Source organism: Rhinoderma darwinii, chromosome 2, assembly GCF_050947455.1.
Source record: "Rhinoderma darwinii isolate aRhiDar2 chromosome 2, aRhiDar2.hap1, whole genome shotgun sequence".
NCBI classification, from domain to species: domain Eukaryota; kingdom Metazoa; phylum Chordata; class Amphibia; order Anura; family Rhinodermatidae; genus Rhinoderma; species Rhinoderma darwinii.
In genome coordinates, this window is record NC_134688.1 from 11,830,550 (window position 1) to 11,849,200 (window position 18,651).

Genomic DNA, 18,651 nt, shown 5'->3' on the forward strand with positions numbered 1-18,651 from the left:
CAAAAATATTCCAAAAAACTGACATCATAGGACTGTACACAAAAAAAACAGGCAGTGACTAAAACCAAAAACGTCACACCAACTAATGTAAAGGCACAGAACTCCATTGAAGTAAATGGGGCAGAGCTCCATATACAACCTGTGGACAGGTGTGGCGCTGCTTTTGGAAGAAAGCAGCCGTGTCTTCTCATATTCGACAACCCCTTTGAATCTAAAAAGGTCTAAAAAAAATCAGACGTAAAAATTCCCCTAGTGTTTGTCCGTCTTCTAAACAGACTTGCAGAAAACACAGGCATTCATTTTCTCCTGATCTCTTCCATTGTTGGCAGGCATATGGAAGAGGGGGCGGGGCTTAGGAAATGGAGCGGAGCTTATCGTTACTGGTCTCCTATTTCAGACAGAGAAGTGGGGAAGGGCTCCTGCTGCAGCCATTTGCCTTACAGTCAGACAGAGGTTGTGAGAATTTTTCACAGTTTTTCACTGAATAGTTAGAAAATGATACTAAGGGAGGACTTTTATTTTTGCATCTTTTTGTAATAAATAGCTTTTTTCTATCATTATTACACACATAGTAATTCTTTTTTGCTATTTACAAATATTATGTATTTATTTCTGCTTCATTGAACGGATGGATGTTGGCGTGTCAGGCGAGAAACATCAGAGAACAAACACCCGGCAACCATTGATGGAGGAACACGAGCCGGTGGCGGCAGCGTTAAGGTCGGGGGATTCTTTCATGGCGTTCTCTGGGCCACTCATCCATGTGGACGGCTCTGAAGCGATTTGGGTATAAATCCATCGTTTTAGATCACGTCCCCCCCCATACATGCTGATTGTCTTCCCTGGGGCAGATAGAATCTTCCAGCAAGATAATGCGACATGTCACACGACTAGAAATGTCCGGCAGTGGTTGGAAGAGCACGACCAAGACCTCCAAGTACTTCCCCGGCCCCTAATTCTCCAGACTGGAACCCAACTGAGCCTCTGTGGGGCCTCGATAGTCTTGTTCGCTCTATGGATACTCCTCCGCGCACCCTCCAGTAAATGTGGGATGCTCTGCAGTCAGATGGGGCCAGATACCAGATACCACCGACTAGCAACTTATTGAGTCACTCCCGGGCCGTCTACTGCTGTCCGTGCTGCACACGTCGGTTACTCTGGATATCAGCTGCTGATCATAATAATGGGACTCCACTGTGTATTTTGGCTGTCATTGCCTGACATTTATTTTGCTCCTCGGTAGGATTAATGTGCTGGGACTAGTATTTTCTATTTTATGATGCGTCCCTCAAGAAGTCAGAAAAGACCTCCCTTTTTTTATAGATATTTTTAACACTACATATTTCCCCTTTAACTACAACTCCCATAAGAGCCCCCGTTTCAGGGGAAGCCATCCCTGATAACGTGACTGTCACAACTGGCGCTGAGATTGGTCTAGTGAGAGCCAGCAGCTTGCCCACATGATCAGTCTCCCGGTGATCACAATGGACCCATATAGGCTCCGGCTATGCCACTGTGTATGTGGTGACCAAGGGGGCAGAATCTGTAAATTACCATTTCTGCTTTGCCTCTTGGGTGTTCAGTAGGATTGCCACCTCTTTCAACCAAAAATACAGTCAAGGTTTCCACAGTTAATAAGAGGGTGTGGTTTTCGAGTCGTGGCTTCACATGGAGTGGGATTTACTACCAATGATTGGTTCACACGTGGAGTTTAGAGGTTATTAAAAAAATACATATATATTTTTTGGAATGTAATATGCATCCAAAGTGCGTGACTTCCCCCAAGTTGGCTTGTAATGACATAACACAGCCTAGGGTTTAGGGACCGGACTACCTGACTCTTCAGCACCGCGGCTACGCCCAAATGACTCTTCAAATGACTCTTCACAGATAATTTGCATACAGTGCACGCTGTATTATAAGTTGTTTTTCTAGGTTATGCTGCATCAGCCAGTATATACAGCAGAGCGGCATATTTAACCCCTTCCCGACACCCATCGTACATGTAATAAAAATAAAACGGTTAAGAGTCTCAGAATATAATGATTTTTTCACAAATTGTTTTTATTTTGTAAAAGTCGTAAAATATCTAAAAAAATATATACATTTGGTATCGCCGGAATCGTATTGACCTGCAGAATAAAATGAACATGCCGTTTTTACCGCTCGTTGAACTCCGTAAAAACGAAACAATAAAAATCAACTAAATTGCTTGTTTTTTTTATTATTCCACCCCCAAAATATATTTTTAAATGTTTGCCAGTACATTATATGGTGCCATTAAAAACTACAACTTGTCTAACAAAAAAAAAAAAAGCTCAAATACGGCTATGTCGCCGGAAAAATAAAAAGGTTATGGTTTTTAGGAGACGGGGAGGAAAAAAATAAAAAATGGCTATGGCGGAAAGGGGTTAAAAACGTATGCACATCAGATATTATGGCATGGTGGTGGTTAAGGGGATGGAAAGTCCTGACTAACTAAGGACCCCAGGCTTGCCCTGGCTATATACCTATTAGGCCTTATTCACACGAACGTGTCCGTGTGGCATCTGTATATGGTGCGTGGCTGCGTGATTTTCGCGCAGCCGGCATCATTATGACACTCTGTTTTTATGTGACGACACAGTAAAGAAGGGGGGGATTTTATGTTTCCCTTCTCTTCTTTACCATCTGTAGCGCGAATCGCGTGCGCCACCCTGAAGTGCGTCTGTGTGCCATGCGGGATTTGCACGCACCCATTGACTTCAATGGGTGCGTGCTGCGTGAAACACGGGCAAGTATAGGACATGTCGTGAGTTTTACGAAGCGTAAATACGCTGCGTGAAAATCAATGACAGTCTGAACGGCCCCATTCACTGTCATAGGCCCGTGCGACGCTCGTTCGTGTGAATAAGGCCTAAGACCTATATTTTTACTGATAGCATTAGATAAGCGATCAAAAGATCGCATAGTGAAGTCCCCTAGTAGGACTGAAAAAATAATCAATGTGAAATAACAATTATTAATAAAGGTACACAGAATAGAAAAGAAAAACATTTTTTTTTCATAAAAAGTGGTTTTATTTAGTAAAAGTGTAAAAGATAAATAAAAACCACATATATGGCATCGCCGCAATCGTAATGACCCAGAAAATAAAGTTACCATATTATTTAGGGTATGTTCACACGGCAGCGTCCGTAATGGCTGAAATTACGGGGCTGTTTTCAGGAGAAAACAGCTCCGTAATTTCAGCCGTAATGGCATGTTGAGGCGCTTTTTGCTGCGTCCATTACGGATGTTAAATGGAGCTGGTTTTCTATGGAGTCCATGGAAAACGGCTCCATTTACGTATGAAGAAGTGCCAGGCACTTCTTTGACGCGGGCGTCTTTTTTACACCCCGCCTTTTGACAGCGGCGCATAAAAAAAATGACCGTGTGCACAGAACATCGTAAGACCCAATCTAATGAATGGGCAGATGTTTGCCAATGCCAAACAGCCGCATTTTCGGACGTAAATCGAGGCGTAAAACGCCCGAGTTACGTCCGTAAATAAGCCGTGTGAACATACTTTTAAACTGCAAGGTGAACGCCATAAAAAAAACCTCAAAAAACAACGGCAAAATTGCTATTTTTTTCCAATCCCCCCAAAAAATAATAATTAAGGTTAATCAATAAGTTCCATGTACGCCAAAATGGTAACAATGAAGTCCCGCAAAAAACAAGCCCTCATATGGCGACATCGACGGAAAAATAAAAAAGTTACGGCTCTTGGAAAGCGGCGATGCAAAATAAAATTATTTTAGTTCAAAAGTGTTTTTATTCTGCAAAAGTCGTAAAACATAAAAAAAACTCTACATATTTGGTATTGTCATAATCGTACCGACCCATGGAATAAAGGTGGCATGTGATTTATGCCGCATGGTGACCGGTGTCAATTTAAAATGCATAGAACAATGGCTAAATTGCTTATTTTTTTATTTAAAAAGTTTATAAAAGTTAAAAAAAGTTACAAATTCTGTATACCCCAAAATGGTGCCATTGAAAAATACAACTCAAAACTCCCGCAAAAAACAAGCCCTCATACAGCCATGTCCACGTGAAAATAAAAAACGTTATAGCTCTTTGAATGTGACGATGTAAAAAATAAAAAAAATTGCTCGGTCATTAAAGGCCCCGAATACAGGCAGGGGGAAGGGGTTAAGAGAACTTTCTGTGTCATATAGATATAACGGAACTGATCAACTGCGAAATAATAAAAAGCAGAACAAAAATAAATTGTACTAAACTGAATGTCCAACTCCCCCCCCCCCCCCCATAGGTGTCAGCCACACGTGCCCTATAATGGCCCACAAAAAATGTCTAAAACACATAATAAATTTGGATTTTTTTCTTAGGAAATCTCCCCTTTTTGTATTACAATGACTGACAGTCTCTTCGCTCCACCATCCATTTCTTCCCTGAATTACTGGTAAATAAAGGGGTTTTCCCAGAACCATAAATTATCCACAGGATAGGTCATAATTTTGCGATCGCTGTGAGCCCCAAGATTGGGACCCGCATCATGAGAATGGGGGTCTTGAACCCTGAGTTCAGTGCTCGGCTGCTTCTATCATTCTCATAGACATTGAATGGAGTGCATGATCAACCGCCACTCCATTCAATGACCTCCTCACTGTGATTGAGCAGTGAAGAATAATGGGGGTTTCAGAACCCTATTTTCGTGATCGGTGGGGGTCCCAGCGGTGGGACTCCCAGCGATCAAAAAATTAGCACTCATCCTGTCGATCGGTCATAATTTATGATTGTGGCAAAGCCCCTTTAATATAGCCTCCTGGTAGTAATACCGGCTGGGCCAGTAGTTTACCGGGCAGGTGACAATCTTAGTGTTCAGTGGTCTCTACCAGAGGGGCACCAGACCCATGGGAAAATGTACTGCCGTAATTCTACAGTATTGCAGAGACACAGAGCTCTAGAATAAGGCTCCTTAATGACTGGCATAAAAAATTACTATAAAGAAACAAAAACATCATACTCTACCGCCCAACCGTCCTGTTTTTTGTGTAATTATCCCGCGAAACAGACCTCTAAGGGGGCAGAGATTAAGAAAATATGCCAAAAAGTGGGCATTTCTGGCAGTTTTTGTGAGCCTTTCTGGGCGAATCCGGACGGGGTTAACAATGTCCCGCAAATGGGAAATGTTTTGAGTTATGTAAACATCTATTAGAATGACTTACCTCCAATGCACAATGTGTCTGAATCAAACCAACAGCTGGAGTCTGCCGGAGGAGGAGTCCCACCCGGAAAACGTATGGTCTTCCCCAAGAAACGCACTAAATTAGAGGACATCTCCACCGAGTAGGTCGGGAAGAGCTGATTCATTTTACCATCAGTGTCCAAGACCACAAAGCTGCTGAGTCCATTGCCCTTTCCATCTGTGTAGAGCATGTTAGTAAATCCGGGGTAATCCAGGTTTTTGGTATATTCCACCAGGTTTGCTCCTGAGATCCAGGCCCCTTGTTTCCATGCGCTGCTCATTGCTTTGGCCAGTAAGTAGATGGAATTATAGATGGTTCCAAATAGAGGAGAAACCTGTGAAAAGGCAAAAAGTTTATTAATACTGGCCAATAATAACACAAGTTGTTATATGAGATTATTCTTCCAGAAATAGCGCCACCCTTGCCCAGTAGTGTACGGTAAATGAGTATATACACATTCTCTCTATCACTATGCGAGAGTGGGCGTGGTCTTCCTGGTGTGATCTCAGACCTGTGCTGTGTGCTCTGAGCCAATCAGATGTCTCTCCTCTGCTGCTCCTCCTCCCTTCTCCCCCTCATGCTGTTTCACTAAAACACTGAGTGAGAAACTGCAGCTGCATCCCCCTCCTCCCTGACTTATATTTACTGCATTACGACAAATAGGTTTAAGTGGATTAAGGAGGTTTCTGTATATTTCCATAGACCCTACAGGCAGAAAAATGGAAACGACAGGCTGCTGGACAGTGAGGAAGATGCCCCTTACCCCACATAAGCAATATTAAAAAGCTTTATTGATTCCCATATACTACTGATTTACGGAAAAAAAAAATTAACATAGGAGTCTATGGGTGACATAAGCCACTCGTCACAGGCATCTATTAAATATATACGTCATGGGCTTTTCATTACGTATACGTAAAACAGATACCATAAAAGCCTATGGATGACGGATGCCTGTGGTCCCTGGGGTTGAAAACCAAAGGATAGGCCATCAATGTTTTAGTCCCAGAAAAATCCTATAAGATCTGAATTGCAATAGTCCAGTTCGACATCCTAAGGATAGGCCATCAATGTTTTAGTCCTAGAAAATTCCTATAAGATCTGAATTGCAACAGTCCAGTTCTGAGTCCTTTCACATAAACAATTATAACTAGTATTTTTTTTAAATTGTTTCCCTCATCCCAAAAATGATAAATGGCCACTCCAAGGTGGATAAACTAATTGTTATTGGTATATGGACTTTTAAGCTTTAGCTTCATGATGACTTGTCCACTAGGTGGCATTGCAGCCTTCCTGTTACTTACTTGCTGTGGCTCCAGAGTCGTGTTTATTTCTCCCTTCTCCTTGAACTCGGCAAAGACTTCATAGAACGACTTTTCATCGTAGTCCATTGTGATCGTTAACACAGCATCATAGGCTTCCTGCAGTTTACTATTTCTATTAAAGATGGTGTACGAGTTGTTTTTATAGGGAAGACTGTAAAGTAAAGTGTCGTAGGGTACAAAGACATATCTTCCGTCTGTAAGTCCCATCTCATGTGCTTTTATTAGGAAGGTGGCTTGTTCTTCCCCTCCAACCAGTACAGAATGCATGCACATGATAATTACTAAAAAGAATAGAAAATATTAACAAAATAACAATCCTTGCCATGAAATGTTGACACGTATGTTGAGGACAAATCAATACAATGACACAAAATAGACAAATGTATGCACCAAATATTTCCCATATTTTCTAATACATTATGGAAACCCAATGGGGGAAATTTAGCAATAGATTTGTAGGATGAATAAATTTAAGAGATGGCAAAAAGGGTGCAAATGTATAAAAATGGCGCACGTGGCAAGTGTCTAGGCATGTTAAACATTGTTCTCCTTTCGTACATCTACACTAAAAAATGGCTTGTATCTAAAACACAAAATTAATCTGGTGTGTTATTTGCTTTGACTAAATTTGCAACAGAATTCTGTAAATCTCCGTCATTTCGTGTCATTTTGGAGCCCAAAAATTTAAATCACTGACTTGAATGCAGAAGTCAGCTCCTTGTTGCTCATAGGCATTGTAAAGGATTTGCCAGACACAGCTTCTGTGTCGACGCCCATGGGCAATCAGTCTGCACCTGCTCCTATGTCTGTGAGACTGACTCCATCTTCCACCACTCAGGATGGCAGGCTTAGGAGTGGGAGAGCCTATCACAGCCTGGCCAGACGGAGCTAGCTCCCACCCTTTGTCTATTTATACCTGCCTTTCCTTTTCCTCCTTTGCTTGTGATTCTGCTCTGCTTGTTTCCTGGCCTTTCTGCTACTGCTTGTACTACTCATCCTCTGCTTGTTATTGATCCTGGCTTTCTGACCACTCTCCTGCTCAGCGTTTTTGTACCTCGTTCACTTCAGGTTTGATTCGGCTCGTTCACTACTCTTGTTGCTTACGGTTACTCCGTGGGCAGCTACCCCATTTCCCTAGCTTCTTTGTACCCTTGTCTGTTTGTCTGTCTTGCACTTACTGAGCGTAGGGACCGTCGCCCAGTTGTACCCCGTCGCCTAGGGTTGTTGCAAGTAGGCAGGGACTGAGTGGCGGGTAGATTAGGGCTCACCTGTCTGTCTCCCTACCCTGTCATTACAGGCATGCTTCTACTTAACAGTACACCATGTGGTGAGGCTTGGTATTGCAAGAAAACTTTAGCAACTTGCTCAGTAGGACAGTTACATTTCTTTTGCGCCACCTCATAGCTGGATTACATAGGCACCAAAAATTGATGTTAAAAAATGTCACACGTCTGTAATAAATTTGGTACATTTTCTCTATTAACTGTCAAGATAGGCATAATCAAAAACACATAGTAAACTTGGCGCACTCCATTAAAGGGATTGTACAGGATTGGAATAAAAGGTCCAATTATTTCTTTACCCCAGAAATAGTGTCAATTTTCTTCATGGGTTGTGTCTGGTATTGCCGCTCATCCTCAATACATATACTTATATATACTACTAAATGGCAGATATGAATATGGTTATGGAAGGGTGGCTTCAAGATGTCCTGGAACATGGCCTCAGAGTTGTTGGTCTAGACTGAAGAGAAAGGATTGATCCACCGCTTGTGAAGGATATTAAAAGGAAACAACGTTCCAAGTTTATTTTCCAAAATTAAAATTATTTTCAAAGTGCATGGGGGTGGTAACAATAGCCTACGCGTTTCGGACAACGCTCTTGTCCTTATTCATGGCTCGTGTCTGATGCTAATGCAAACAATCAAGTTTATATCCAATTTGAAAGGAGATTAATTATGTTACACCTGAAATGGGGCAGGATTTTACAAGGACCAGGACATCATATGTACAAGGCAGGACAGATAAATGTGTAAATTCGAGAGAATTCGCCACATGCTTATTTCAACAATCTAGTTTTCCAGTTTAAGTTTCGCAAAATGCAGTCCAGCGGCTCAGTTGGCAGACACACATGTCAAGATTGGGCAGCCCCTTTTTAGATAGTGCCACAGTGCGCTCTGTAGATAATGCCACAGTGCCCTCTGTAGATAATGCCACAGTGTCCTCTGTAGATGCTGCCACAGTGCACTCTGTAGATAATGCCACAGTGACCTCTGTAGATAATGCCACACACTGCCCTCTGTAGATAATGCCACAGTGCCCTCTGTAGATAATGCCACACACTGCCCTCTGTAGATAATGCAACACACCCCTAGATAATGCCACAGTGTCCTCTGTAGATACTGCCACACACGCACTTGTAGAGGCTGCCACAGTGTTCCTATGTAGATGCTGCCACAGTGCCCTATGTAGATGCTGCCACAGTGCCCTCTGTAGATTCTGCCACAGTGCCCTCTGTAGATGCTGCCACAGTGCCCTCCGTAGATGCTAACACAGTGCCCTCTGTAGATGCTACCCCAGTGCCCTCCGTAGATGCTGCCAGTGCCCTCCGTAGATGCTGCCACAGTGCACTTTGCAGATGCTGCCACAGTGCCCTCCGCAGATGCTGTCACAGTGCCCTCCGCAGATGCTGCCACTTTGCCCTCCGCAGATGCTGTCACAGTGCCCTCTGCAGATGATGCTACAGTGCCCTCTGCAGACGCTGCCACAGTGCCCTCTGCAGATAATGCCACACACACCCCAAGTAGATAGCTCCATTGGGGCTCCCTCTAGGAGTGGAATCCCCAGTCAGAGCGTTGCCGACGCTTTAGCTGGGGACTCCTCTGCTGTTGGAGCCCCTGACGTCACTGTCCATACACTGTGACGTCAGGGGATCCTCCTGGACGGGAATGTGATATCAGGGGCCAACCCCAGAGCCGGTGTCCTGGAGCAGAGCACTAGTATAGGCCCGGCGCCGGAACTCTAGGGAAGCAACTGACACCAGTGTCCCTATATGGACAGTGATGTCAGGGGCTTGCCCAGATCTGGGGTCCCGGAGCAGAGCCACTTCTAGCACTCTGCCTGGGATTCCAGCTCTGCTCCTGACATGACTGTCCATATATGGACATAGATGTCAGGGGCAACCCCAGAGCTGGAGTCCAGGCAGAGCGCTAGGAGGCTCTTCCTGGGTCTCCAGCTGTGCTCCTGACATCACTGGGACTACTGCTCTGGGGAAGCCCCTGACATCACTGTCGATGTATGGACAGCGATGTCAGAGGCTTCCCCAGAGTCCCGGAGCAGAGCCTATACTAGCGCTCTGCCCGGGACTCCAGCTCTGGGGAAACCCGAGACATCGCTGTCCATATGTGGACAGCGATGTCAGGGGATTCCACAGATTCCCAGAGCAGAGCCTATACTAGCGCTCTGCACGGGAATCCGGCTCTGGGGAAGCCCCACACATCGCTGTCAATATGAGGACAGCGATGTTAGGGGATACCCCAGAGTCCCGGAGCTGAGCCTATACTAGCGCTCTTCATGGGACTCCAGCCCTGGGGAAGCCCCAGACATCGCTGTCAATATGAGGACAGCAATGTCAGGGGATTCCCCAGAGTCCCAGAGCGGAGCCTATACTAGCGATCTGCCCGGGACTCCAGCTCTGGGGAAGACCCAGACATCGCTGTCCATATATGGACAGCGATGTCAGGGAATTCCACAGAGTACCGGAGCAGAGCCGATACTAACGCCCTGCACGGGACTCCGGCTCTGGGGAAGCCCCAGACATCGCTGCCCATATGTGGACAGCGATGTCAGGGAATTCCACGGAGTCCCGGAGCAGAGCCTGTACTAGCGGCTCTGTGTCCCGCGGGCCACAGATGACTGCCCCAGGGTCCGCATGCTTGAGACCCCTGGTCTAGACTATCAGGTTAGGGTATGGATCATATTGGCATACCCATCTTCCAAAAAATTCAATAGCTAGGCTTCAATGGCCGTCACTGTTGGGTTTATCGTTTTTCAGCATGGCTACACATACAGTCAAATGTTGACGATGGAACATGTAAGGAACGATCAGATTTGAACATTGGTCAACCAAGTCTACCACCGATCCTACCCAATATCCCACACATATTGTATGCCCATACATAGTACCATTTTCGTCTGAGTACATTGGAATTTATGTTGCCCCCTATACCCGTTAAGAGGTGCCCTTGCTTACGCGGTCGGATTAAAGTTATCTCTGACCCTGGCCATTGAAGCAGCTGTTATTCAATCCGACTGTTTAACCCCTTAGATGCCTTGGCCATTATCGACAGCGGCACCAAAAGGATATTAACAAAGAGAGAAGTTTCCCTTGGTAATACGATGGGTAACAACATGATTATCCTCAGATATGAAGTAAATATCACATACAGAATCTACAAAATATGGCAATACACATTGGAGAAATGAAATTCTTACCTAGCAATGTGTGTGTGTGTGTGGGGGGGGGGGGGGTGATTATTTAACCATTTGTTAGTTGGGAATTTTAAACTATGTTTAAAATGTAAAAGGTGTGTATACTTTTGCAATCTTTTCTTAATTGCTTCAATACATTGAAAATAAAAATGAAGCAACTTTGCATTTTTACAAGTCTCCTCCTGTTTTGTGTACAGCTCCTATTCAGACCTATGTGTCTCCGTGGTTACAAACAATATATAGCCTGATTCTGCAGTCATGTGTTACTCTACTCCCTCTGTCCCCTCTTTTGCTCACCTACCAACAGTAGAAGAGAAGGTCGAGGGAGTGGAGTAACACATGACTGTATGATCTGACTACACAAAGTTTTTTTTGTAGTCTGTTACCATAGAGACACATAGCTCTGCTTAGGAGCCGTAGACACAAAATAGTAGGAGATTTTTAACCCCTTTTCGACATTGGATGTACATGTACGTCATAGTCAGAAGGGAGGTGTATGGAGTGGGCTCACGGGCTACACCGCAGATGCCAGCTGTATATTATTTTTTCAGGCGTAATTCGAGGAGTAAAATGCCCGAATTACATCTGAAAACAGTGCGTGTGAACATACCCTTAGATGACGCGGTCAGTAGCGACCATGGCATCTAAGCCATTAGACAGAGGGTGGACCCCTCTGTCAACCCATCAGCCCCCCCCATGCAATGCGATCATGTAGTGCTGACAGTTGTCATGGCAGTCTAGAGGTCTAATAAAGGCCACCAGGTCTGTTATCTTAGGGCCCCAATTAAGCCCTTCCAGAAGATGGGCTTAATAGAAGCCGGCAAAAAGCACTGTAGACAAGTATTGCAGTGTAGTATACCAGTGATCTAACGATCCCCAATGGCACTAAAAAAATAAATAATTACATTTGGTTAAACAAATTTTTGTGTAATATAGGGAAAAAATGTAAAAGTTAAATAAAATCCTTATCATGTTTTTCTCCAAAAGTAATTAAAAAAATAATTTAAAAAAACATAATTGGTATCGCCACATCCATAATTGTCCAAACTTTTACAATATATTATTTATTATACCACATGGTAAAAAAAAAAACAAGCAAAAATTACGCCAGAATTTCTGTATTTTAGTCACCGTACCTCCCAAAAAATTGGAATGAAAAGTGATCAAAAAGTCGTATGTACCCCAAAATTATAATAAACCTGCAGCTCACCCAATAAAATTCAAGCCCTTACACTGCATCGATGGAAAAATAAAAAGTTATTGGTTTTAGACTGTGGCGAGACATCACAAATTGTATTTTTTAACACATTGTTTTTATTTAAACAACCATGTATGTGCATGTGGACAGTGATTGCTGTGACTACCTGGAGCATGCTCACTACACTCTTTTTTTTTTTTTTTTTGTAATGGATGGTAATGGTCACCAGAATGTCTCCATTTGTCAACTGTTTCTTGATACATTCATATAAATGTTCTTAGATTTTTTTTATTTTCTTTCAATTTTTTTTTAAAATTGAATTGTGATTTTCCCTAGTGGGCCAAAAAAAAAAAATTACGTGAAATAAAGTTTATTCTAAAAATAAAAAGTATTGTGCCAAAGTGTTCATTTTTTTAAAATTCTATACATAATTGGTATCCCAATCGTAACTGTATAGTAGAGTTAACACCTGTTGTATACCGCCTGGTGCGCGACATAAAAAAGAATGACAAAAGCAATGGCAGAATTTTTTTTCCATCCACCCCACCAAAAAAAATAACAAAAGTTTTACTATATCCCCGCAAAATCGTGCCATACGACTCGTTTTGCAAAAAACAAACTCTTGTACAGCTACATGGATGGAAAAATAGAAATATTATGGCTCTCGGAATGCGTTGTCATAAATTTTTTTTTTCCATGAAATGTGCAATTGTTGTGCAAAAGTAGAAAAACATTAAAACTAAACCCATTTTGTAAGCCAATAATCGTACTAACCCATAGAATAAAGTTAACACGTTATTCATGCCGCACAATGCGCAAAGTAAATTTTTTGAAAAAATTATGCAATTGCTGCTTTTTTCCATTTTCCACAAAACTTTCAAGAAAAGTTAATCAATAAGTTTTATGTACAAATTGTGCAAAAATGGTGTCGTTGAAAAATACAACTCATACAGCTGCGTCAAAGGAAGAAATAAATAAAAAAATATGACATAAAAATGAGGCAGGAACAGAGCTCCAAATCCCATGTAGAAGCGTAGAGTAAAAAGATAACATTTGGGCTGCCTGCAGCCACCACTAGGGGGAGCTTAGGAGTTTACTACATAATAAGGGAAGTATGGAGCATGCTCGCGGGCTGAGCGTGCTCCATACTCGGCGGGTGACACCTCACTACAATGGGTGACGCCTCACTTTGATTCCGTCCGTTTAACACCTTAACCCCTTAATGACCAGCCTATTTTAGACCTTAATGACCAAGCTATTTTTTACGTTTTTTCCATCGTCGCATTCCAAGAGCTATCACTTTTATATTTTTGCGTCGACATAGCTGTATAAGGTCTTGTTTTTTGTGGGACAAGTTGTATTTTTTAATAGCACCATTTTGAGGTACATATTATTTATTGATTAACTTTTATTAACTTTTTTGGGGGGGAATAGAAAACAATCTGAAATTTCGCCACTCTTTTTTACGTCCTAAATCTACGCCGTTTACCGTGTGGTATAAATAACACAATAACTTTATTAAGCGGGTTGTTACGATTGCAGCGATACCAAATTTGTATAGTTTTTGTATGTTTTACTACTTTTACACAGTGAAAACGCTTTTTTTTCAAAATTATTTGTTTTTGTGTCTCCATATTTGAAGAGCCATAACGTTTTTATTTTTTCGCCGATGCGGTTGTGTGAGGGCTTTTTTTTGCGGGACGACTTGTAGCTTTTATTGGTACCATTTTGGAGTAGATGCGACTTTTTGATCACTTTTTAATCACATTTTTTTAAAGTCAGGATTCCCAGAAAACAGCAATTTTTCCGTCGTTTTTTATTTAATTTTTTACGGCGTTCACCGTGCGGGTTAAGTAATGTAATAGCTTTATAGCCGGGGTCGTTACGGACGCGGCGATACCAAATATGTGTAACTTTTTTACTTTATTTTAGTTTTTTAATACTAAAGCATTTTGTAAGGGGAAAAAGTGGGTTTTTCATTTTTTTTTTCACATTTTTTTAATTAACTTTATTAAACTTTTTTGTAACTTTTTGACTAGTCCCACTAGGGGACTTTAATATGCGATTCTCTGATCGCTATTATAATACACTGCAATACTTCTGTATTGCAGTGTATTACTGCCTGTCCGTTTAACACGGACAGGCATCTGCTAGGCCACGCCTGCGGCATGATCTAGCAGGCATTCACTCCAGGCAGACCTGGGGGCCTTTATTAGGCCCCTGGCTGCCATTAGACACTGACACTCGGTGATCTTATCGCCGGGTGTCGGTGGGAGAGAGAGGGAGCTCCCTCCCTCTCTCCAAAAACCACTCAGATGCGGCGCACGCTATTGAGCGCCGCATCTGAGGGGTTAAACGGGTGAGATCGATACTAATATCAATCTCGAGCAGGGACGCCCCCAGCCCTCAGCTACCTCTGGCAGGGAGAGCAGGGAGATTTACTTTATTCTGATGCAGTGCCGTAAAAAGGCTTATGCATCAGAATAAAACCCGTTAGTGGCCGCCGTGAAAAGGCGTATTGGCGGTCACTAACGGGTTAAATGCCGTGGTCAATCATGACCGCGGCATTTAAATTGTTAGAATCAGGGGGGCGCCCCCTCAAACACGCCATCGCACCCCCCCGCGGCACGATCGGCCGGTGACAATGGTTGTCATGGCAGCCTGGGGGCCTAATGAAGCCTGCCATCTTTGTACTCCTTTGAAGCTCTGCCTCCGGGACGGCTTCAAAGGAGACTCTCAGAATCACTATATACTGCAATACATTAGTACAGCAGTATATCATGCAAGCGATCCAACGATCGCTGCTTCAAATCCTCTAGGGGGACAAGGAGAAAACAGTTCAAGAAAGTTTTTTTTTATGTTCCAAAAAGTTATTAAAAGTTAAAAAAAACTTTTCCCATTTTTTCCTTAAATCAATATTAAAAAAATAAAAGTTAACATAACTGGTATCGCCGCAAAATGCCGTAAAAATATATATATATAAAACATGCAAATTGCTGGATTTTGGTCACCTTAGCGCTCCAAACAAATGAAATAAAAAGTGATCAAAAAGTCGCATATACCCCAAAATGGTATCGGTGAAAACTACAGCTCGCCCCGCAAAAATGAAACCCTCACATCCCTAAATTGACGGAAGAATAAATAATAATTTACGGCTCTCAGATTATGGCGACACAAATTTTTTTTTAGCAAATAGTTTATTTTTAAGTGGTAAAACATAAAACAAAACATATAAATTTGGTATCGGCGTAATCGTATCAACCTGTAGAATAAGGTGCACGTCGTTTTTACCGCCTGATGGGCGCCGTAAAAACAAAACCCCTCCAAAAAATTGCGTAATCGCTGTTATTTTCCCATTTCACCCCACAAATATTTTTTTTCAGCTTCCCAGTACATTATGCGGTACAATAAATGGTGCCATGAAAAACTACAACTTGTCCCGCAAAAAACAAGCCCTTCATACGGCTATAGAGACGGAAAAATAAAAAAATTATGGCTTTTGGAAAGCCGGGAGGAAAAAATTAAAATGAAAAAAACTCAAATTGGCCGTGTCTCCAAGGGGTTAACCTCTTCCCACCCTTTGCCGCATACATACGGCTCGGGGCAGTAAGGCCTTTACACCCTTGTGGAACTAATATATATTGTAAAAAATAATTCCAAAATTTTTTTTGAAGTGTAAAATAAAGATACAAGTAAAAATAACACAAAATTTGACATTTTAACAAAGATTTTTTACTAAAACAAAACATTTTACAAAATTGACCTGCACTATAAAAGTATAAGATTATTTATCACATATTATCCCATACGGTGAAAGGCGTGACATTTGTTTCAATTAAAAACAATGCCAGATTTGCTGTTTTAGTTCATCCTGCCTCCCAAAAAAACAAAATAAAAAGGGATGAAACAGTCGTATGTGCCCCAAAATGGTACCAAACATTAACTGATCCCTCACACAGCTCCGTCAACAGAAAAATGTAAAATGTCTAGCTCTCAGAATGTGGCGACATGAAAACATTTTTTTTTTTAAGTAATTTTTTGTGCAAAAGGAGTAAAACATAAAAATTTTATAAATTTGGCATCGCCTTAAACGTACTCAACATATCATTAATGGTGTGCAATAAACGCCACAAAATTGAAAACGTAAAAAAGAACAATAGTGGAATTGTTTTTGTTTTTTTAATACCCCCACAGAAGAAGTTAAAAGAAAGTTAATCAACAAGTTTTGTATTATATGATCCTGCAAAAAATCCTACAAAAAACAAGCCCTCATATGGTTATGGCTACAGAAAATGAATAAGTTGTGTCTTTCATAATGCGCCAAAAACACAGAAAAAGTTGCTTTGTCTTTAAGGCCCAAACTAGTCCGCCTTCTTAACCCCTTAACGACCGCCGTGTAGTGTTTTTACAGCGGCCGTTCAGGGTAGTTCTTCTGAAGCGGCACTTCAGATGAAGTTTTCCCGTACCAGGCGGAGTGCTCCTGAAGCCCAGGCTGACACTAAGGGCATGCCCACACGTGGCGGATTTCCTCCGCAACTGTCCGCATCAATGCCGCACAGAATCTGCGTTGCAGATTCTGCGGCGGATCTGCCCAAAATGTGCAGTAAATTGATGCGGACTAGCTGCTGCGGACTGCGGTAAAAGTGCTTCCCTTATGTAATGGCAGGGGGTAGGGAGACGGACAAGTGAGCCCTAATCTACCCGCCACTCTGTCCCTGCCTACTTGCAACGACCCGCCCTAGGCGACGGGGTACAACTGGGCGGCGGTCCCTGCGCTCAGTAAGTGCACGACAAACACGACAAACATACAAAGGAACACAAGCAAGGAAAAGGGGCAGTTGCCCACGGCAACACCGTGAGCAACCAGAGTGGTGAACGAGCCGAGTCAAGCCAGGAGTGTGCGAGGTACAAAACGAAAAGCAGAAGAGTAGTCGGTAAGCCAGGGTCTGTATGGAGCAGGATCAAAAATAGCAGGAGCTGTAGCTGGGCCAGGAAACCACAAGGAAAGAATCACAGGCACCGAGGGACAGGAAGTGCAGGCTTAAATAGACCGAGGGCGGGAGCTAGCTGAGTCTGGCCAGGTTACGATAGGCTCTCCCACTCCTAAGCCTGCCAGCCTGAATGGTGGAAGCAGGAGTCAGTCTCAGGGATGTATTCTCAGGTACTGACTGATTAGTTCTGGGAGTTAACCCTGAAGCTGTGCCTGGCAGATCCTTTACACCTTCTCTCTATCAGTGCAGGATAGAGAGCAGGGACAGCACTTTCCCTAGTGAAAGTAAAAGAATTTCATACTTACCGGCCGTTGTCTTGGTGACGCGTCCCTCTTTCGGCATCCAGCCCGACCTCCCTGGATGACGCGGCAGTCCATGTGACCGCTGCAGCCTGTGATTGGCTGCAGCCGTCACTTAGACTGAAACGTCATCCTGGGAAACCGGACTGGAGGAAGAAGCAGGGAGTTCTCGGTAAGTATGAACTTCTATTTTTTTGACAGGTTGCTGTATATTGGGATCGGTAGTCACTGTCCAGGGTGCAGAAACAGTTACTGCCGATCGCTTAACTCTTTCAGCACCCTGGACAGTGACTATTTACTGACGTCTCCTAGCAACGCTCCCGTAATTACGGGAGCCCCATTGACTTCCTCAGTCTGGCTGTAGACCTAGAAATACATAGGTCCAGCCAGAATGAAGAAATGTCATGTCAAAAAACCAATACGCTCCGCAGCACACATAACATGTGCATGACAGCTGCGGACTTCATTGCGGAATTTAGAATCTCCATTGAAGTCAATGGAGAACTTCCGCCATGAGTCCGCAACCAGTCCGCCACTGGTCCGCAACATCCATTGTATGCTGCGGACACCAAATTCCGCACCGCAGCCTATGCTCCGCAGCGGAATTTTCAGCCTCGTCTAAACGAAGCCTACTAAAAAGAAGTGGAAGGCAATGGAGAAACTGCCCTAACAGCCACTAGCAGTGGTCTCCGATCATACTTAACCCTTCAGATGCTGCGGTCAATAGGGACTGCCACATCTGAGTGTTTGTAGAAGGAGGGTGCTCCCTCTCTCACCCCAACGCATGGGGTGCCGATGGTTTTAATGGCAGCCGGGGGTCTAACAAAGGCTCCCAGGTCTGCCTATAGTGAATGCCTGTTAGGCCATGGCCTAACAGATGACTGTCAGTTTTACACTGACCGGTAGTAATACACTGCAATACAGAAGTATTGCAGTGTATTATAAAAGCGATCAAGAGGTCACATAGTGAAGTCCTTTAGTGGGACTAAAAAAAAATTTCATAAAGTTTGTAATAAATAAATAAAAGTCCCAAGTAAAAAAAAAACAATGCCGGAATTGCTGTTTTCTGTTCAGTCGGCCTTAAAAAAAAAAAAATGGATAAAAAGTGATCAAA

The 18,651-nt window shown here is 43.0% G+C and overlaps 1 protein-coding gene across 1 annotated transcript in view; it reads right to left on the minus strand.

The window, feature by feature from the left end:
* Positions 1-18,651, minus strand: part of LOC142741696 (retinal guanylyl cyclase 2-like) — a 105,534-nt gene that overhangs the window by 63,439 nt on the left and 23,444 nt on the right. Inside the window, exons 2-3 of the mRNA XM_075851040.1 lie at positions 6,539-6,840; positions 5,214-5,568 (exon numbers count right to left, since the gene is read on the minus strand). Of these exons, the coding sequence (XP_075707155.1) occupies positions 5,214-5,568; positions 6,539-6,840 (657 nt within the window). The remainder of the gene's footprint in view (positions 1-5,213; positions 5,569-6,538; positions 6,841-18,651) is intronic.